The sequence below is a fragment of the Prionailurus viverrinus genome, chromosome B2 (genome assembly GCF_022837055.1).
Source record: "Prionailurus viverrinus isolate Anna chromosome B2, UM_Priviv_1.0, whole genome shotgun sequence".
Taxonomy (NCBI): Eukaryota; Metazoa; Chordata; class Mammalia; order Carnivora; family Felidae; genus Prionailurus; species Prionailurus viverrinus.
The window spans coordinates 63,068,240-63,087,800 of record NC_062565.1 but is presented as its reverse complement, the minus strand read 5'-3'; the positions used below and the strand labels follow the sequence as shown (position 1 = coordinate 63,087,800).

The 19,561-nt window shown below is 34.5% G+C and overlaps 1 protein-coding gene across 2 annotated transcripts in view; it reads left to right on the top strand.

Moving 5' to 3' along the window:
* The window catches only part of LMBRD1 (LMBR1 domain containing 1), a 116,088-nt gene that overhangs the window by 74,661 nt on the left and 21,866 nt on the right, over nucleotides 1-19,561 (top strand). For both annotated transcript variants that reach the window (XM_047859541.1, XM_047859543.1), the window contains 5 exons: nucleotides 7,187-7,251; nucleotides 7,358-7,460; nucleotides 8,004-8,108; nucleotides 10,042-10,191; nucleotides 11,972-12,050. In XM_047859541.1, the coding sequence (XP_047715497.1) occupies nucleotides 7,187-7,251; nucleotides 7,358-7,460; nucleotides 8,004-8,108; nucleotides 10,042-10,191; nucleotides 11,972-12,050 (502 nt within the window). The remainder of the gene's footprint in view (nucleotides 1-7,186; nucleotides 7,252-7,357; nucleotides 7,461-8,003; nucleotides 8,109-10,041; nucleotides 10,192-11,971; nucleotides 12,051-19,561) is intronic.

The window sequence follows — 19,561 nt, the reverse complement described above, 5'->3', positions numbered from 1 at the left end:
AAATTCTACAGAGTAGATATATTACAAACACCTCTTCCCTGATTGCAATGCAGCATTAAAACTAGAAATTATAATAAAATCCGTAAAGTAGGACACTTTTCACTTGGAAATTAACCTTGTATTCAGCAACTCTTGGGTGAAAGGAAAGGAGAAATAAAAACAAACTTCAAAATTCTTAAAATTAATGATGGAAATATCATACTAGAAGCTATGAGATACATGTAAAACGGTGATCATGAAATAAGGATCAGGAAATTCAAAGCCTTAAACACATTTATCAATACAAAAGAAAGGATAAAAATATACTCTAAATTCCAAGCATGCAAGGCTAGCAAAGGAGCAAAGTAAACCAACAGAAAGCACAAGGAAAAAAGTAAACATAAAATCAGAGAACAACGAGAGAGGAAAACTAGATCAATAATTTCTATGTGTATGTTTCAACTAATAGATAAAACACTAACTTCATTGAAAGGAAACCGGGCTGATTGGAGAAATGGTTGATGCTGAGGCTGGTGCTGGGAAAGTATATAAGCCCACACCTGCTTATGTCAGACAGAGAAGAAGTGCAGAAGTATAGCTAGAGTATGATAAGGGAATGTGCTTGAAGGGGCTCTTGCTTCCTAAACCTGGGACCATTTAAGTATCAAAATATATGAATATAATGATAGAAATAAGTAAATGGAGAAAGGAAAGCTCTAGCCTACAGTGGCATTCTAATAAATGTAGAATAAATGTCAGAATTAGAAAATCAGTATTTGGCAAACATCACATACAGTACTGTTTCTTGCAAGAGAAATAAGTGAATACTAAAATTAGAAGGTGAAAATTTGGGGATAACAGGATATTTGCATAATCTCACTATTTCTACACAAGACTTACTAATTATAAAGGGGACAGTGGTAATTGTACAGTGAAAAGACATGGCTTAAACCACCTTAACCATGTGATCCAAGTTAAGCTCATCAGTAATGGGGTAATAGATACGATTGTGCCTCTGTCATTTCTGCCAAAAATACATGAACTGAATATAAATAATTGTAAAGAAATAGGTAACCCACATTGAAGGACAACGCAAATAACTGTCCTGGACTCTTCAAAATATAAAGGTCATGAAGGTAAAAGTGATTTAGGAACTGTTCCAGATTAAAGGGTACTAAACAGATAAAAGCGAAGTATAATGCTGAATTGCATTTTGGACCAGAAAAAAAACAACAACACAACTTTGTTCTCTAAAGGACTTAAGTGGAACAATTAAAATTTGAATTAAGTCTATAGATTATATAATAGTGTTATATCAATATTAATTTCTTGATTTTGATAGTTGAAGTGTGATTATGTGAAAGAATTTGCTTTTGGAGCATAGGTATTAAAGTATTTTTCTGCAGCTTATTCTCAAAAACAGTCCAGCCACCTAGAGAATGATAAAGCAAGGTAAATGTTAACATTTGGACAATTTAGTTGGAAGGTATACCAAAATTCTTTGTGCAGTTTTTGCAGTTTTCTCATATATCTGAAATTATGGCAAAATAAGGCTTTAAAATCTTAACTTCTACTAGACCACCCGACTTCCCCCTCCCCTCCACCCTGATTTTGGCATTATCCTTACCACTCTCATTTTTAATGTCAATCTTTATGAAAGTCTCTTCTATAAGAATAGTATAGAACAATGACCAAATACCATTAGCTAGTACTACCCTAACAAATCACTATGAGATTCTTTGTAATTTAAAATACAATAATTTGTAGTCAGAGCTGAATATTATTGATCTTCTAACTTTTTAAAAAACTTTATGTACAACACTTGCAACATGTAAAGAAACTGAATTCTTTTCCTAGAATTACAACTTACAATGTCCTATCAAGATTTGATAATGAAAATTATGTATTAACCTTCTACCTCTGAGGAAAGTCTTGAAGACTAATTGATTTGCTACTTAGAGTTAGGGGACCTGGGACCCATGGCCATTAGTTATGTAATACTGGACACATAATGTCAGATGGGCTTCTAGAGAGAGGAATGTTCAGTTTAGGTTAAATTAAAATCCAGTTCTCCATTCCAGAATTATCTTTTCAAACGCTTGTTAACCTGGGTTGAAGTGGTATCTTTTTATTGTAGTCATCTGATATTCTAAATGACTTTTCTAAGGCACAGTTTCTCAATTGTAACATAAGAATTACTTGGGACTCTTGTTAAAATACAATTCAGATCCAGTCCACCTTTGGTAAGTCCCAAGGGTGTGTAAGCTCCAGCAAGTTCCAGCAAGCTCCCAGTTGACACTGATGGTCCATGACCACTCTTTGGTTAACAAGATTCTAAGTAGTTATAAAGGGACAACATGCTTCTGTTTCCTATCCTCATTGTTATTAAAGAGTAAGAAAACTAGAAAAAGGCAAAAAAGGAAGCAGTACATGGTATTTTATTTAAGGTAACAAAAATAATAAGATACAATAGAAATTATTTTTATCTTACATTTGTAACTATTATTTGAGTCTCTAGGTGTGATAACTTTCTACTTTTTTGGGTTATATTTCTGTATACACAAAAGCTATTTTATGGATATAGGAAATTCACGTATGAAATTTGATAAGAGGTGTGTCCTAAAAAAAAAAAAACTGATCCTAAATTATTTCTTTCTATACTGTTTGGAGGTTTTGTTTCACATTGTCAGACAGTATTAAATTCTAGGATAAGAGATTTATGGTAGGCTAATTAGCATCTCAAAACACAAATGATTTTAAGACAGTGATTGAAAGTTTATTTTTGCTAAAGTGATAGCTTATTCATGCTGCTTTCTAAGACCATTCAGGGTTCAATTTAAATCAGACTTTATCAGTCTCAGCACAGTTGACATTTGGGGCCCAATAATTCTTTGTTGGGGAGGGTGACTACTGTCCTGTGCATTTTAGGGTATTTAGCAGCATTCTTACCTGCTTGCTGTAACACCCCTGCCCAACTCAAATCATGACAGACTTTCTGTAAACATTGTCAAATGTCCTTTTGAAGGGGGGTAGAATATATCCAATTTAGAACCACTGATTTAAATGAAAGAAAAGAACACAGGGTTTTAAAGTTAGTAAAAGGGAAAGGGAAGAGATTTGGGGGAATGGTATGCTATTAATGAGAGGAACATAAATTTTCTTTGTAGGTAATGGAAAATTTTCTGGACAGTTGATCCATCATTGCTTTAGATAACGTCACATGACAAGTTAGTAACATTGATAGTATTTTTACTCTGAAAAAAGTAATGTCTTACTTGGTATTCTTTGTAGATTATAACGTTTCACCTCTTTAATGTGGTTTAGTGAACGTTACATGATTCATATCTGATTAATACACAGGAAAAACTTGGTTTCTGTTCTATATATTTATGTCTCTAAAACAACATTATTTTAAGAGGTCAATTTTTCCCAACTTGACCTATAAATTTAATGCAATTACAATAAAAATCCCAAGTTATTTTGTGGATATTCACAAATTGATTATAAAACATATGTGGGAGGGGGAAAAAAGACCCAGAATAGCCACACCAATACCTAAGAACAAAGTCAGAGGACTGACACCACCCAACCTCAAGACTTACTCTAACGCTACAGTAATCAAGACAGCATGGTATTGGTGGAAGAGGAGACACATAGACCAGTGCGACAGAATAGAGAGCCCTGAAATAGACCCATAATGAGGTTAACTGATCTTTGACAAAGGAGAAAAGACAACTCATTGGTGAAAGGATACTCTTATAAACAAATAGTGCTGAAAGAATTTGACATCTACACAAAAAAAGTGAACATAGACATAGACTTTAGACCTTTCACAAAACTTAAAGTGAATTATAGACCTGTTGTATTAAAAAACAAAACAAAACAAAAAAAACCTATAAACCTTCTAGAAAGTAACAGAGAAAATCTAGGTGACCTGAGGTATGGTAGTAAGTTTTTAAATACATCACCAAAGCGTGATCCATGAAAAAAATAAATGGATAACTTGTACTTTATTAAAATTAAAAAGTACTGCTCTGTGAAGGACACTGTTAAGGAAGTAAAAGGACAGGTCACAGTGGTGCTTGGGTGGCTCAGTCAGTTAAGCATCTGACTTAGCTCAGGTCTTGATCTCAGGGTTGTGAGTTCAAGTCCTGTGTTGGGCTCTGCGCTGCATGTGAAGCCTACTAAAAAAAAAAAAAAGTCACATGATCTCAGGATTCCATGAATTCAAGTCCCCCATCAGGCTCTGCACTGCCCACACCCAGCCTGCTTGGGATTCTCCCTGTCCCTCTCTCTCTGCCCCTACCCTGTTTGCGCTGTCTCTCTCTCTCTCTCTCTCTCTCTCTCTCTCTCTCTCAACATAAATAAACTTAAAAAAAAAACTTAAAAAATAGGCTTCAATCCAAAATATATAAAATACTCTTAAAACTCAACTATAAGAAACTACTAGGTTTATCGAAATTGTTTTCCTACTGTCTTCTAGCCTTCATGGTTTCTGATAGGAAATGAGTTGTTAATCTTGCTGAGAATCTGCTTTACATGAGTCTCTTCCTTCTTGTTACTTTCAAGATCTCTTTGATTTGCCCTCCCCTCCATTTATGCATGTCTAGGTGTGGATGTCTTTGAATTTATTCCTCTTAGACTTTGTTGAGTTTCTTGGATGCATAGGCTATTTTTCATCAAATTTAGATTGTTTTTGCCTATTATTTCTTGAAGTTTTCTTTCTGCCCCTTTCCCTCCTCTTTTTGTGGGAATCCTATTGAGCTTATATTGCTATGTTTCAAGGTGTCACATGTGTCTGAGTCTCTGTTCACTTTATTTCATTATTTTTTCATTCTGTTCCTCAGACTTGGTCTTCTCAGTTGCTTTAAATTTGATGATATTTTCTTCTTTCCTGCCCAAATCTGCTGTTTAACCCTTGTAATGAAATTTTCTTATCAGTGTCAACTCCAGAATTTCAATTCACTTCTTTTTTATAATTTCTCTTCCTTGATAGTCTTTAGTGAGACATTGTTTTCATTATTAGTTTTAGTTCTTAAGTCATGGTTTCCACTTAGTTCAAGTACTAATTTAAGTTCTCATTTAAATGTATGTTGTTTTCTAGGTTTTTATAAAATTTATCTTTTTACATTTATAATTTATTCTATTAAGTAGCTATGATTAAACAGTTGAACTCTGGGTCATATATCCCAACAGATTGGGAAAATAGTCAAGGATTTTTTTCCTTTTTTTTTTCTTCCCCAAAATCGACATCAAGGAAAGGGAATTTTAACTTTTGCTATTTCTGTGTCATGTTCTTTTACTACTACTTGGTATCTGGTAGTTATACTCCCTCATTCTACAAGCTATTTCTTATTAACAGTCTATTAGGAAGTAATAGGTTTCACTTTTTGATCCTCAGTGTAATCATATTGTCCTCACCTAGGTATCAAATAAAGGTGCTCAAATCTAGTAGAAAAAGACTGTAAGCTCCTTTATAGCTTCTACTAATGAACTTTTGTTACTATAAAGGAGTCACTTCGAACCTCTTTAGCAGTGAGACCTTTTTTTTTTTTTTTTAAATTTTTTTTTCAACGTTTATTTATTTTTGGGACAGAGAGAGACAGAGCATGGACAGGGGAGGGGCAGAGAGAGAGAGGGAGACACAGAATCGGAAACAGGCTCCAGGCTCTGAGCCATCAGCCCAGAGCCCGACGCGGGGCTCGAACCCACAGACCGCGAGATCGTGACCTGGCTGAAGTCGGACGCTCAACCGACTGCGCCACCCACGCGCCCCGAGACCTTTTTTAAATAAATGAATTCTTATGTGAAATTCCAGGTACATGCATTGTTTTCTATTTCAAGTAATGACTATAGCCTTTTTGGTCTTCTCTTGCCAACTTTCTTTCCCAATGAGTTCCAAAGGCACTCTCTCAGAACTGAAGAATTCCAGGAACACAGCTTAAAATTTATTCCAAAACTCATCTTTATATGTGGGGTAGGATGCTGTTTTACTTCATTTATCCTGTCAGAATTCTAAAATGTACTTCAGTCATGTGAAGTAAGGTGGAAAACACTATCACATTCATTATATTATCCATCTATTCCTATCAATTCCAGTCAAAAGAGAAGGTAAAAACACCGAACTCTGCTTAATTGGAATCTTTTTTTGTTCTGACTTTGTGGACTCTTCAGCCTACTTGTTGCTGGAACTTAGGGAAGATGTCAGGGAAAAAAAGAACCTACATTATTACTGACATAGATTTCAGGCGTTTTTATTCTTTTTTTTTAATAAAAAAAAATTTTTTTTAACGTTTATTTATTTTTGAGACAGAGAGAGACAGAGCGTGAACAGGGGAGGAGCAGAGAGAGAGGGAGACACAGAATCTGAAACAGGCTCCAGGCTCTGAGCTGTCAGCACAGAGCCTGACGCGGGGCTCGAACTCACAGACCGTGAGATCATGACCTGAGCCAAAGTCAGACGCTTGACCGACCGAGCCACCCAGGCGCCCCTCAGGCATTTTTATTCTTAAGAGACCCAGTTCCAAAAATTTTTTGCTTGTTTTCTACCATCTCTAATTTAAGGTTCATACAGTAAGGAAACGTATTCTACTAATTACAATGCTTAATACATTTCTTCACCAGAAATATTAACATGACAATGTCTTCAGTGCTGTTCTGGGCCATAGTTAGTTAGTTAGTTAGTTACTACACAACATGTAAGCAAAAACTGTGAATTTGTGTGTGTGTGTGTGTGTGTGTGTGTGTGTGTGTGTGCGTGTGTGTGTATGTCTGAATAAAAAATCTGTGGGGAAAATGTTCCAAGTTCCCTTTTTGACAAAAGGTTTATATAACCTGATGAGTTTCATGGTTTTGGTTTGTGTATGTAGTAAGTCTTACTGTACTTTTCATTTATCTTTGAAGTTTATATTTCAGTCTAACTGAATATAAACCTTTTATGTGACTTAGCAGAGTCTCCTTTGTTTACTTACTAATAAAGACTTTTAAATACTTTGTCTCTTTTGTGTATGTGTTTTGAGTCAAATAGCCTCATAATGAAAATTTAGATGATGAATGCCTCGGATTATATACTGAATTAAAATATATCTTGGATCATTTTATTTGGATCGTTGTCGTATGCTTGCAACTCATATTGAGCATAATGGTTTTGTGCTTTTAATATCACCTTTTAAAATCATATTTTAATGATATTTTTTTGTGCTTTTAGATCATTTGGGGAATATTTTTCATCTTAGTTGCATTGCTGTTTGTAATTTCTCTCTTCCTATCAAAGTGAGTATAGTACACATATTCTGTACAGCACACATCCTGTGAAGTTAATTAAAAATGTGCTAGTGTAATGTATAAATTCACTCTTTATAATTTTTTGTTGTTTTAGTTTGGATAAAGCTCTTCATTCAGCTGGAATAGATTCTGGTTTTATAATTTTTGGAGCAAACCTGAGTAATCCACTGAATATGCTTTTGCCTGTTCTACAAACAGTGAGTAAAAGGAAAAAAAATCAGTCATTTTCTTCTCTAGCAAACATTCTCACACTCTGTCAAACTGGTATGTTAACAGACTATTGATACTTGGCAATATATGCTTGGGCTTCTGCTGATTTGGCTCATTTACATATGACTTCTACATTAATAATAGTACTTTCAAGATTATTATAGTGACATATTACTGAACTCTTATACGTAATTTGATTTGGGATACATTATAATACCTAAGATGAACTTTTCCAATGAATTCCTATTTTTGAACTAATGAAGTCTTTTACTTCATACATAAATCTAATTTTTGTTTAATTTTTTACAGGATTTTTCTTAGGATAGTGGCACTAAACAATTTAGTAACAATCTAGTAATTCTTTTTTGGAGGATTATTATTATTTTTTTTGTATTATCATAGCAGCCTGATCTAAATCAGAGTTGGTATTTTAAACATTTGTCAAATATGAATGAAGTTTCAGTTAACTTTATATGACTTCCAGAACTCCTATTGTTTGTGTATTAAATTTAATTTTATCTTTTTTTCAGGTGTTTCCTCTTGATTATATTCTTATAACAATTATTATTATGTACTTTATTTTTACTTCAATGGCAGGAATTCGAAACATTGGCATATGGTTCTTTTGGGTTAGGGTAAGTATAACAATATTATTTTGATTTTTTTCATTTTGTATGTAATTTCCATTACTACAAATTAACCTAGATTTATAATATAAAAGTAAATATTTTGATATTAAAAGCGATGGAAATATTTGCTTTCTCACTTCATGGTAACATAAAAATGCTTTTTGCCTAGAGCAGTGGTTTGTATGGGCAGGTTTGTCCCCTGGGTACATTTGGCTATGTCAGGAGATATTTTCAGTTGGTAAAACTAGTGGGTGCTACTGGTGTGTAGTGTGGGTAGAGGCTTGGGCAGTCTGCTAAACACTCTGTGTTGCACGGGGTAGCCTCACACAACAAAGACTTATCCAGCCCAAAATGTCAACAATGCCAAGGCACAGAGATCCTTGTATTTTTTCCATAGTGTTTGGCTGCATGGAAGTATTGAAGTACAGATGGATACACTATAGCTCAAAAGACAGCTCTTCCTACTAGAAGTTAAAGATTACTATATGATTGGAAAAAGTTATTTTCTTCTTACACTCATTTTGAGGTAAATTAAGAATTTTAAGATGAATGTGATTCAGATAGAAACTACTTCCTGCTGTGAGTAAAAGAAAACCCAGTTAAATAGTGGTTTGAACTAATAAAAGATTTCTTGCTGTGGAAAATTTCAAAAATCTAGCATTGCTTTGTAGCTCAAAAGTGTCAAGTCCGACATCTCTGTAATTCTCTTGGCTTCTCCCGTATGATCATAATATGGCTGCTGCAGCTCCGTTTATCCTGTTCAAGTTCCATTAGAAAAACATTTCTATCAATAAAGCAGCACTCCCACAAATCCCCAGCACACTTCTTTCCTTTTGATGTTTAATATTTTATCACTGCTAGCTATGATGAGATGTAAGGGAAACTGGGAAATGTCAATTTTTAGGTGTTCATGTTTTCATCTCATCCAGAATTGGAGTTAATTTACTCTATGTTGTCCTAAAATCTATTAATAAAACAGGGAAGTGATATCTTAGTTGCTAAAATAAAAATTTTCTCTGACACTGAAATGAAGAAAGTCCTGTGGCTCATTGTATTTGATCCCACATGTTTTAGTTTCTCTCTATTATAGATATATATGAAAATATTTACAATCAGATTATTATAAATTATTTTAAACTAGAACTTATCACAGTATGGTAGGAGGATGTCATGAGTATTTCATAGAAATGCGTATTTATAAACATGTGACATGTCTGTTCTTGTACAGTAATATATAAAACCACAAATATATTACTAATACCTACAGTTTAAACTCATTCCTTTAATCTTTGGATAGAATTAGTGATAGTTCATAATTCTTCTTAGCTCTATAAGCTTCTAGCAGATGCTATTACATAATAAGTTTAGAAGATTTGTCTGGAAACAAACCAGCTGAATACTAATATATTCTCTAGGTCTTGAGTTTTTCATGGATCATTTATAGGATCCTTTGAATATAGATGCTTTGCTATGACTAAAGGAAACATAAATCTACACCTAAAAGATTTGCAGGGAAAGAATTGTCTTTGTCATTCTCATAATCCTTTGAAATGATTAAGAATTCTTTAAAAAAAATTTTTTTTAACGTTTATTTATTTTTGAGAGAGAGCACACGCTCACGTGCGCAAGTTGGGGAAGGGCAGAGAGAGAGGGAGACAGAATCCAAAGCAGGCTCCAGGCTCCAAGCTGTCAGCACAGAACCCAACATGGGGCTCGAACCCACAAACTGTGAGATAGATCATGACCTGAGCCAAAGTCGGATGCCCAACCAACTGAGCCACCCAGGTGCCCCAAAATGATTAAGAATTCTTAATATTTATTTTGGAAGAAAGAAATGGTTGACTGAACTGTGTCATTACCTTTAACATATGAGCAGGACTTAGTGCCATACAAATAAAACATATTGCTGAAATATTGTTACTGTCTTTTTTCTTTGCAGCTATATAAAATTAGAAGAGGTAGAACGAGGCCCCAGGCACTCTTATTTCTCTGCATGATACTTCTGCTTATTGTCCTTCACACTAGTTACATGATTTATAGTCTTGCTCCCCAATATGTTATGTATGGAAGCCAAAATTACTTAATAGAGGTAAGTGTAAAATTTTAAACTTCATTATCTTGACATTTTTTTTTATTTAAAATTTTTTTTTAGTATTTATTTTTGAGAGGGAGAGAGAGAGTGAGCTGGTGAGGGGCAGAGAGAGAGGGAGACACAGAATCCGAAGCAGGCTCCAGGCTTTAGGCTATGAGCTGTCAGCACAAAGCCTAGCACGGGGCTCAAACCCATGAACCACAAGATCATGACCTGAGCAGAAGTCAGACACTTAACGGACTGAGCCAGCCAGGTGTCCCCATTATTGTGACATTTTAAAGATAGTGATATTTAAAAACAGTTTTTAATTTGTCAAGACTCCAATAAGGTAATAGCTCATCAGATTAAGTTTAATATTGCTAAAATAGGATTTTCATTCTATTTTTGAACTTATTTATATTTGTTTCTTACAAGTTTTTTAATAACACTCTGAATTCTATTATAATAGTTCCTTAATGGATCCCCTGGTACCAAGGTGCTGAGCTTTATCTCAGCACTCTATTGAAACTCACAATATTTTCTCTAAAATAAATATTTCAAGTAATTTTATTAATATGACTTCCTCCAAAATTTTGATGAGCAAAGTTTGTCATCAGTCCTGTGAATCCCACAGAAGAGGCTTTAAAAATATTTTATTTGTGGGTGTCTGAGCTTCCTTTTAACATAATGGGTATCCTCTTACCTGTTACACTCTTTCTTGATATTGATCTTTCAAAAAGCCAGCTGTAGTTCCTAGTTGTAACTGGACAGCTAGTTTGGATTTTTTGACATATTAAAATATTTTGACCATATCTGATTTAACCTTTGTGTGGTTTGTTTCTTTTTCCTAAAATACTTTGCTCTACTTAATAATGCAAATCAAATCTGTGTTTCAGGTTCTATTTCAAGCCTTGCTCTTAATGGAGTCTTTGGTTACTAATCTACCCAGATCACTCCTTTTTTTTATCATGTAGTTCCTTCTTTCTTTACTTTATTTAACATGTAATTAAGAACAAAAATTTAACAAGTACATCCAGCCTTCCATCAGTACCATACATAATATTACTGATGGTTGAAAAATTAGTTCACTGACAAATATTAAGTAATAATGTAGGTGGAACAAATATAAGCACAAACTGTAATAGAGGTACATGAGTAACCTGAGTTTGGGAAGCATAGTACTGGAAGATCACTTGAATCATGTCTTCTACTTCTTGTATCTTTTTATTCTCTTCTTGCCTTATCCCCTCCACCTAGTTCACTAGGTCATGCCTGTTAAAATTTCTTGTATGAATAAATAAATGAAGTGAGGTCATGCATTTGCATGGACAAAAGATAATTCTTGTTTTACAGTAGAACAATAAGTAGGCTGTTTCTCTGGGAAACGCTCTGTTGTTCAACCAAGACCTAAAGATTGTTGCAAAAAGGTCCAAATGTTAGAGGCACCTGGGTGGCTCACTCAGTTAAGTGCCTGACTCATGATTTGGGCCCAGGTCATGATCTCACAGGTCGTGGGACTGAGCCCCATGTCAGGCTCTGTGGGTTTCTCTCTCTCCTTCTCTCTCTGCCCTTCTGTCTCAAAATAAAAAAAATAATTAAAAAAGAAAAAGCCCTACTGTTACATTTGCCATAAATTTTTTTCTTCTAATTGTAATTTTGCATAAAAATTACCTTTTAGAATATTAGCCAAATGTAGTTTAATAGAAAACAGAGTTAAAATTCATAATGTGATTACTTTTTAGTCCAAATATATGTATTAATGTAATATTTATATTTTAATTGTATTTTCATCTTTCAGAGCAATATAACTTATGATGACCATAAAAACAACTCAGCCCTCCCTGTGCCAAAGAGATGTGATGCAGATGCCCCTGAAGGTAAGTGAGGCAGCGCTTATCAACTATCTTAAAGTTCATAACTCTATGAGAAAAGAGTTGGCTTGCATTTTGTTCTGTTAATCATTGATACATCTGTTTTAATATGTGGCGACAAAGGAACTTTTAGCAAGAAGAAATCGTTAAGTCTTTTCAATAGAATTTCTTGGTGATATATTGATTTCCATTAGGGAAAGGACCATTATAAATTAGTTACTTATGAAATAGCAAAAGGTAGTTATTATTTATTACATTTACTAATATAATAAGCCACTCTTAAATACCTTTTTTTTTTCCTTATAAAACTCAAGATAGTTTTGGTAGAATGTGTAATTCTTAGGACCAAGACCGTAAGTACCTATGACTTAGAACTTTTAATTCATACGTGTCTAGTTATTTAATAATAGTATAGTAATATTAATGACAATAGCAGTTCACTTTTAAGAACATATAATTGCATTCCAGGCACTATGCTAAGTATTTTATGTGTATTCTAAGAAAAACTGTGATCTTATGCTTTTCCTCTGTATAATTTTAGAAAATTATTTTTTTCTTCTTCCTGTGCATTAGGTGATTTTTTTTCTTTTGAATATTACAGTATTCTGTCCTTACTAAGGATTCCAGATACATTCTGTCAGAATTTGCAATTTTTTTTTTTACTCCTGTCTTCAAAATGCTTTTATGTCATGGTAAAATAATATGTCCAATATAGTATATCTCTTCATAAATCACCCATGGGTACCATAATAAAAAGATAAATTTTTCTGAGTTTTTAGCAGGGTCAACTAAAGAATGTGATGGAGTAATAGGAAGAATAGGCATAGACGGGATAGAAGGAACATACTTAAAGATCATAAAAGCCATTTATGAAAAGCCCACAGCTAACATCATCCTCAACGGGGAAAAACTGAGAGCTTTTTCCCTGAGATCAGGAACACGACAAGGATGCCCACTCTCACCGCTGCTGTTTAACATAGTGCTGGAAGTTCTAGCATCAGCAATCAGACAACAAAAGGAAATCAAAGGCATCTAAATTGGCAAAGATGAAGTCAAGCTTTCCCTTTTTGCAGATGACATGATATTATACATGGAAAATCCGATAGACTCCACCAAAAGTCTGCTAGAACTGATACATGAATTCAGCAAAGTTGCAGGATACAAAATCAATGTACAGAAATCAGTTGCATTCTTATACACTAACAATGAAGCAACAGAAAGACAAATAAAGAAACTGATCCCATTCACAATTGCACCAAGAAGCATAAAATACCTAGGAATAAATCTAACCAAAGATGTAAAAGATCTGTATGCTGAAAACAATAGAAAGCTTATGAAGGTAATTGAAGAAGATTTAAAGAAATGGAAAGACATTCCCTGCTCATGGATTGGAAAAATAAATATTGTCAAAATGTCAATACTACCCAAAGCTATGTACACATTCAATGCAATCCCAATCAAAATTGCACCAGCATTCTTCTCGAAACTAGAACAAGCCATCCTAAAATTCATATGGAACCACAAAAGGCCCCGAATAGCCAAAGGATTTTTGAAGAAGAAGACCAAAGCAGGAGGCATCACAATCCCAGACTTTAGCCTCTACTACAAAGCTGTCATCATCAAGACAGCATGGTATTGGCACAAAAACAGACACACAGACCAATGGAATAGAATAGAAACCCCAGAACTAGACCCACAAACGTATGGCCAACTCATCTTTGACAAAGCAGGAAAGAACATCCAATGGAAAAAAGACAGCCTCTTTAACAAATGGTGCTGGGAGAACTGGACAACAACATGCAGAAGGTTGAAACTAGACCACTTTCTCACACCATTCACAAAAATAAACTCAAAATGGATAAAGGACCTAAATGTGAGACAGGAAACCATCAAAACCTTAGAGGAGAAAGCAGGAAAAGACCTCTCTGACCTCAGCCGTAGCAATCTCTTACTCGACACATCCCCAAAGGCAAGGGAATTAAAAGCAAAAATGAATTGCTGGGACGTTATGAAAATAAAAAGCTTCTGCACAGCAAAGGAAACAACCAACAAAACTAAAAGGCAACCAATGGAATGGGAAAAGATATTCGCAAATGACATATCGGACAAAGGGCTAGTATCTAAAATCTATAAAGAGCTCACCAAACTCCACACCCGAAAAACAAATAATCCAGTGAAGAAATGGGCAGAAAACATGAATAGACACTTCTCTAAAGAAGACATCCAGATGGCCAACAGGCACATGAAAAGATGTTCAGCGTTGCTCCTTATCAGGGAAATACAAATCAAAACCACACTCAGGTATCACCTCACGCCAATCATGAACAAATGATTCAACATTTGGCCAAAATGAACAAATCAGGAGACTATAGATGCTGGAGAGGATGTGGAGAAACGGGAACCCTTTTGCACTGTTGGTGGGAATGCAAATTGGTGCAGCCGCTCTGGAAAGCAGTGTGGAGGTTCCTCAGAAAATTAAAAATAGACCTACCCTATGACCCAGCAATAGCACTGCTAAGAATTTATCCAAGGGATACAGGAGTACTGATGCATAGGGCCACTTGTACCCCAATGTTCATAGCAGCACTCTCAACAATAGCCAAATTATGGAAAGAGCCTAAATGTCCATCAACTGATGAATGGATAAAGAAATTGTGGTTTATATACACAATGGAGTACTACGTGGCAATGAGAAAAAATGAAATATGGCCTTTTGTAGCAACGTGGATGGAACTGGAGAGTGTGATGCTAAGTGAAATAAGCCATACAGAGAAAGACAGATACCATATGGTTTCACTCTTATGTGGATCCTGAGAAACTTAACAGGAACCCATGGGGGAGGGGAAGGAAAAAAAAAAAAAGAGGTTAGAGTGGGAGAGAGCCAAAGCATAAGAGACTGTTAAAAACTGAGAACAAACTGAGGGTTGATGGGGGGTGGGAGGGAGGAGAGGGTGGGTGATGGGTATTGAGGAGGGCACCTTTTGGGATGAGCACTGGGTGTTGTATGGAAACCAATTTGTCAATAAATTTCATATATAAAAAAAATATAAAGAATAGGCATAGAATACTGGAATAGCCCAGAGGAAGAAGTAATTACCTCTACCTGGAGGAGATCATTGTGCAGTGGTAGTCAAAAGATGGGCTTTGGAAAAGCAATATCAGAGCTGCATTTCAAAGTTAAAGAAGAATTTATCTGGTGTGTGTGCATCAAGGGAAGTTGTTCCAGGCAGAGGAACAAAATGCACAAAGTAGATTATCTTAAACTATATGGGTATGTGTTTAAAAGAATTTAAAATATTGCTATTGTTTTGTATTTTTAATTATAGGGGTAAGAGGTTGGAGAGATGGATGAAACGAGATTGTAGAGTTAGGAGTCAGATCACAAAATGTTCTGGAAAGTAAGAGCACCAATGAAAATTTTTGAATGAGGAAGTAGAAGTTATGATCTGATTTATTGTCCGTAACTTAAATTGTAACAGTTGTGTCTTATATAGAGCCTGGATTTGAAACCAGAGCATAGAAATCAGATGAGAGGGGTATCCAGAAGGAGCTATTATGGTAATCCAGGAGTGATGGTAAAAGCCTGAACTAAACAGTGGTCATGAATATATGAAATAAAGAAAGAAATTCGGATGAAATGAGATTTCTGATTGGATCTAAAGTGTTTTTGAAGAAGACAGAAGATTCTAGAATGGCCCTCTAGTTACTGAGTCATTTGGTGAATTTTGGTATCACCAAACTGAGATAAAAATACATATGAAGATTAGAGAGAATTGTAAGAAATGATGAGTTGACCTGAGATATCTCTGGGAAATTCAGGTGGAGGTTTCCAAGACAGATGAATGTATATGTAAGGAAGTGAGACAATAGAGAGTGAGAGGAGCACAGAGACTGGATCTCAGGAAAGTTATCTGAAAGAAGGTAAAGAAGGTACAGAGAAAAGGACTGAAAAAAAAATGTTGATGAAGAGAAATCTAATCGCATGGGTAAAAAGGAATATAAATCTAGTGACTTATTAGTCTTCATGGAAATTTGTATCAGGGACTGAGAGAGACTAGGTAGGCAGAAACTAAAGACATGCATGGTCAAAGAAACAAAGATTTTTGTTTTGCTGTTTGTTTGTTTGTTTGTTTGTTTTAATAGATTAAGAGAGACTTTAGGGATGATGGGATGGAATAGAGGAGGAGAAGTTGAAAAATATCAGAAAGGATGAATGAGGAGACAATGTCCAGTTCCAGAGGAGATGGTATTATGAACATCCAAGACAGGATGCTTTAGGTAGAATGACTGTGAGGGAAGAAGCAAGGATATGGACTCAGATAGTAATTTCTTAGTGATGAGTATGGGCAGGAAGTTGTCATTTGTATATGACTGTCTCAGTTTGCTCTGAAGTGTAAGTTCTGGTCATCTGCTGAGAATTGAGTAGGCCATGGGGGCATGAAATTGACAAAAGTGGCAAACGTTTCTGATAGGCCATGAAGGTGAATAAATAGGGATATGACTGAAAATAAGTTGGTGATAGATAAATACGTCAAAGGACAAAGATGAAATTGTCAATTTGTGTTTTTGTTGAATAGATCTTTACAACTGACATGATTATTATCCATCAGTGCTTAGGTTGTCTGGGGAATGTAGGTTGAAGAGTTGAAGTACGATGCAAGGCAAAGGACAGGCTGAGAGTGAGAGAATTAAGTGACCAACCACAGAGTCTGGGATGCGTACGGGATAGGGAAGACTCTAAAAGTGGGAGAAAAGAACAAACTAGAGAGGAGATGGGAAAACAAATCCAGTGGGATACCTTTTGTTGCCTGAAGAAAAATAGTAAAACGTTTCTAGTATAAAAAATATGACTTGACTTTCCAATTATACTTATGTAATGACTTTAGTCCCAGATTTTTTACTTTGAAATGTACACATACATCACATCACAAATAGGTTTGATAGTTGAAATGCTTTGGGTTGTCATTTTTAGCTAAGTGAAAATAGAATGAAAAATTACTGCTGAGTTGACTTGTAATTTCTTTTTTTTTGAACTAAGAGGGCATTGACCCTGAAGATCCAAAATAGGTTCTGCTTTTAAAAATCTTATGGCAGTATTGAAATCTAGCAGAAAAATAAATTTAAAGAAATTAGGATTTCAAATTATGTTGCACTGGTAAAGGGAATTTAAAATGCCCCTGTATTGCTGAACTGAGTGAATTTGTGTATTATAGATCAACAAGCTTTAGTCAGATGGTACAACTTGACTTATAACCTTTTATGAATCACATTTAGTATTTTTCTTTTTCATCTAATTTAGTTAAAATGACTCCATTTGAACTGTTGAAGATTTTTCTTAAACTTTTCAGTTGACTTAGCCTTTGAAATGTTACTTTGCAGTACAAAAGCACACCTTTAGATTTATGGATATGATTAATTTTTCTCCACCTTTTTTCTTTGTTTTCTAGTTCATCTTTAAATGTTCAATTTGCCTGTGCATACTTAGAAGAGGATGGTAGAAATATGGCTATAGTTTTAGGGTAGCAGGGTAGATTTTTTAAATACAAATAATGATGGAGAGAGATGAAGAACAGATTAGAACATGAGATTTGACACATAGGGGTAGGAATGGTGTGGAATGTATGGTGACAGGCTAGTATGGCTGTATCCATTCAAACATGAATTTGGAAATCTCAGCATGCAGAGAAAAAAATCACTAATATTTGTGACATTTTGGTGGGCACATTTGGCTAGCGTAGATGATGCTACAATATAAATATGCCATAAGGCACTTGATGGCACCTTTGTTATGTGTCTTTTGCAAGTAACAGAATTTTGGAGAGTGTTAGATTTAAAAGCAAAAATTATAATTTATAATGTTGTACTTAAAATTGTTTCTGAGAAAAATAATCTCCTTGGAAAGATACTAAAGCATCAATTTCTAAAAATACATATGTGGATCTTTTATCAATCAGTACATTTTAGAGACTTTTTTCTTAAGTAATATTGTGTTCATATATGGGGTAGTCTTGCATTTATTAAACATATAAGAAACATACTGACACCCTACTTTTAAGTGGTTATAGTGTCTAAGATTCAAAAGAGTCATTGATCTAAAAATAGTTTAGGTTTTTTGTGTTTAAAATAATCTCTTAAGGGAATGATTTAGCAGATTTATGAATAATACCTGTCATACTATGTTTATAAAGTTTTCCTAAAATGACAATATTATGTGATTTATCTTGACAGGTAGTGCATAGTTTATATGTTTAAAGTGAGTCAACTCAGCAAATTAGAAATCAAGCTTTAACTTTTATATGCCATTATGGCAAAAGGATCTTTACATTCCTAGTTTTATATATTCTTTAATTGCTACTTAATCTAATAAGCATTAATATACAGTTTGGGTGTTTATATGAATAAAATATTTAAGAAAAGCACAGAATTATTAAAAGTAACATAAACATATATAAATATTTGAGTCAAAATAGGAAGATAAAAGATCATGTCTTTTAATAAACAAACACAGTAGATATTGTGAATACTGGGGTAGATTTTGGGAAAGTGTCAGAGGAAACACCTACCTAGTATATGTATCTCTGCCATCGAGTAGCACACAGACTAGTGCAGTTAGATATGAAAATAATTAATTGTAATAGAAGGAAAAGTAAGTGGCAAACTGTAAAGAAATTATAGGCAAAATGCTATGGGAAGGCAAAAGGTGATAATGATTTATTCTACCCAAGAGGCAGTATAACATTTCAGCTGGGCCCAAAAGCATAAGATAAATAAATCTAAATGAACAACAGCAACAAAAAAAATACTAGAGTATATTCCAAGCAGAGAAGGCACCTGCATTAATAAGGCATAAAGACATAAATATATTTGGCATGTTATAGTAACCATAAATTGTGGCAGGAACATTGAATATTTGGGGAATTCAGTGAGGGATGAAGCAAGATAATATGTTTCCAAATGACTATTTTTAAAAACCCATGAACCCCCAAGTCTTATTTATGCTGTCCTATTTAATTCTTTTATCTTTTCTTGAAGTTAACTTGTGTTTGTTGTCTTGGAACTGGAAATGATCATATAAGTCAAACTTGATTTTTGTGGGTTATTCTAGTTAAATGTATTTGTTAATATATATAGCCAATCTTAAAAAAATAATCAGATGATCTATATAGCATTAGATTTTCATGTTAGGCTATAATTTTACCAGGACAAATGGTTAAGATGACTCAAGTTAAATGATGATGCTAAAATAGAATTTGATGTGTTAAACTAAACTACATGAATTACAGAAAACTGAGCAGAGGGACGCCTAGGTGGCTCAGTCAGTTAAGCTTCAGACTCTTGATATCAGCTCTGGTCATGATCTCATGGTTCCTGAGACAGAGCCCCCTTGGGTATGGCTGTGTGCTTCCACTGCAGCATCTGCTTGGAGTTCTGTCTCTCCCTCTCTCTCTCTCTGCTCTTCCCCCATTCATGCTCGCTTTCCCTGTGTCTCTCAATTTAAAATAAACATAAAAAATAAA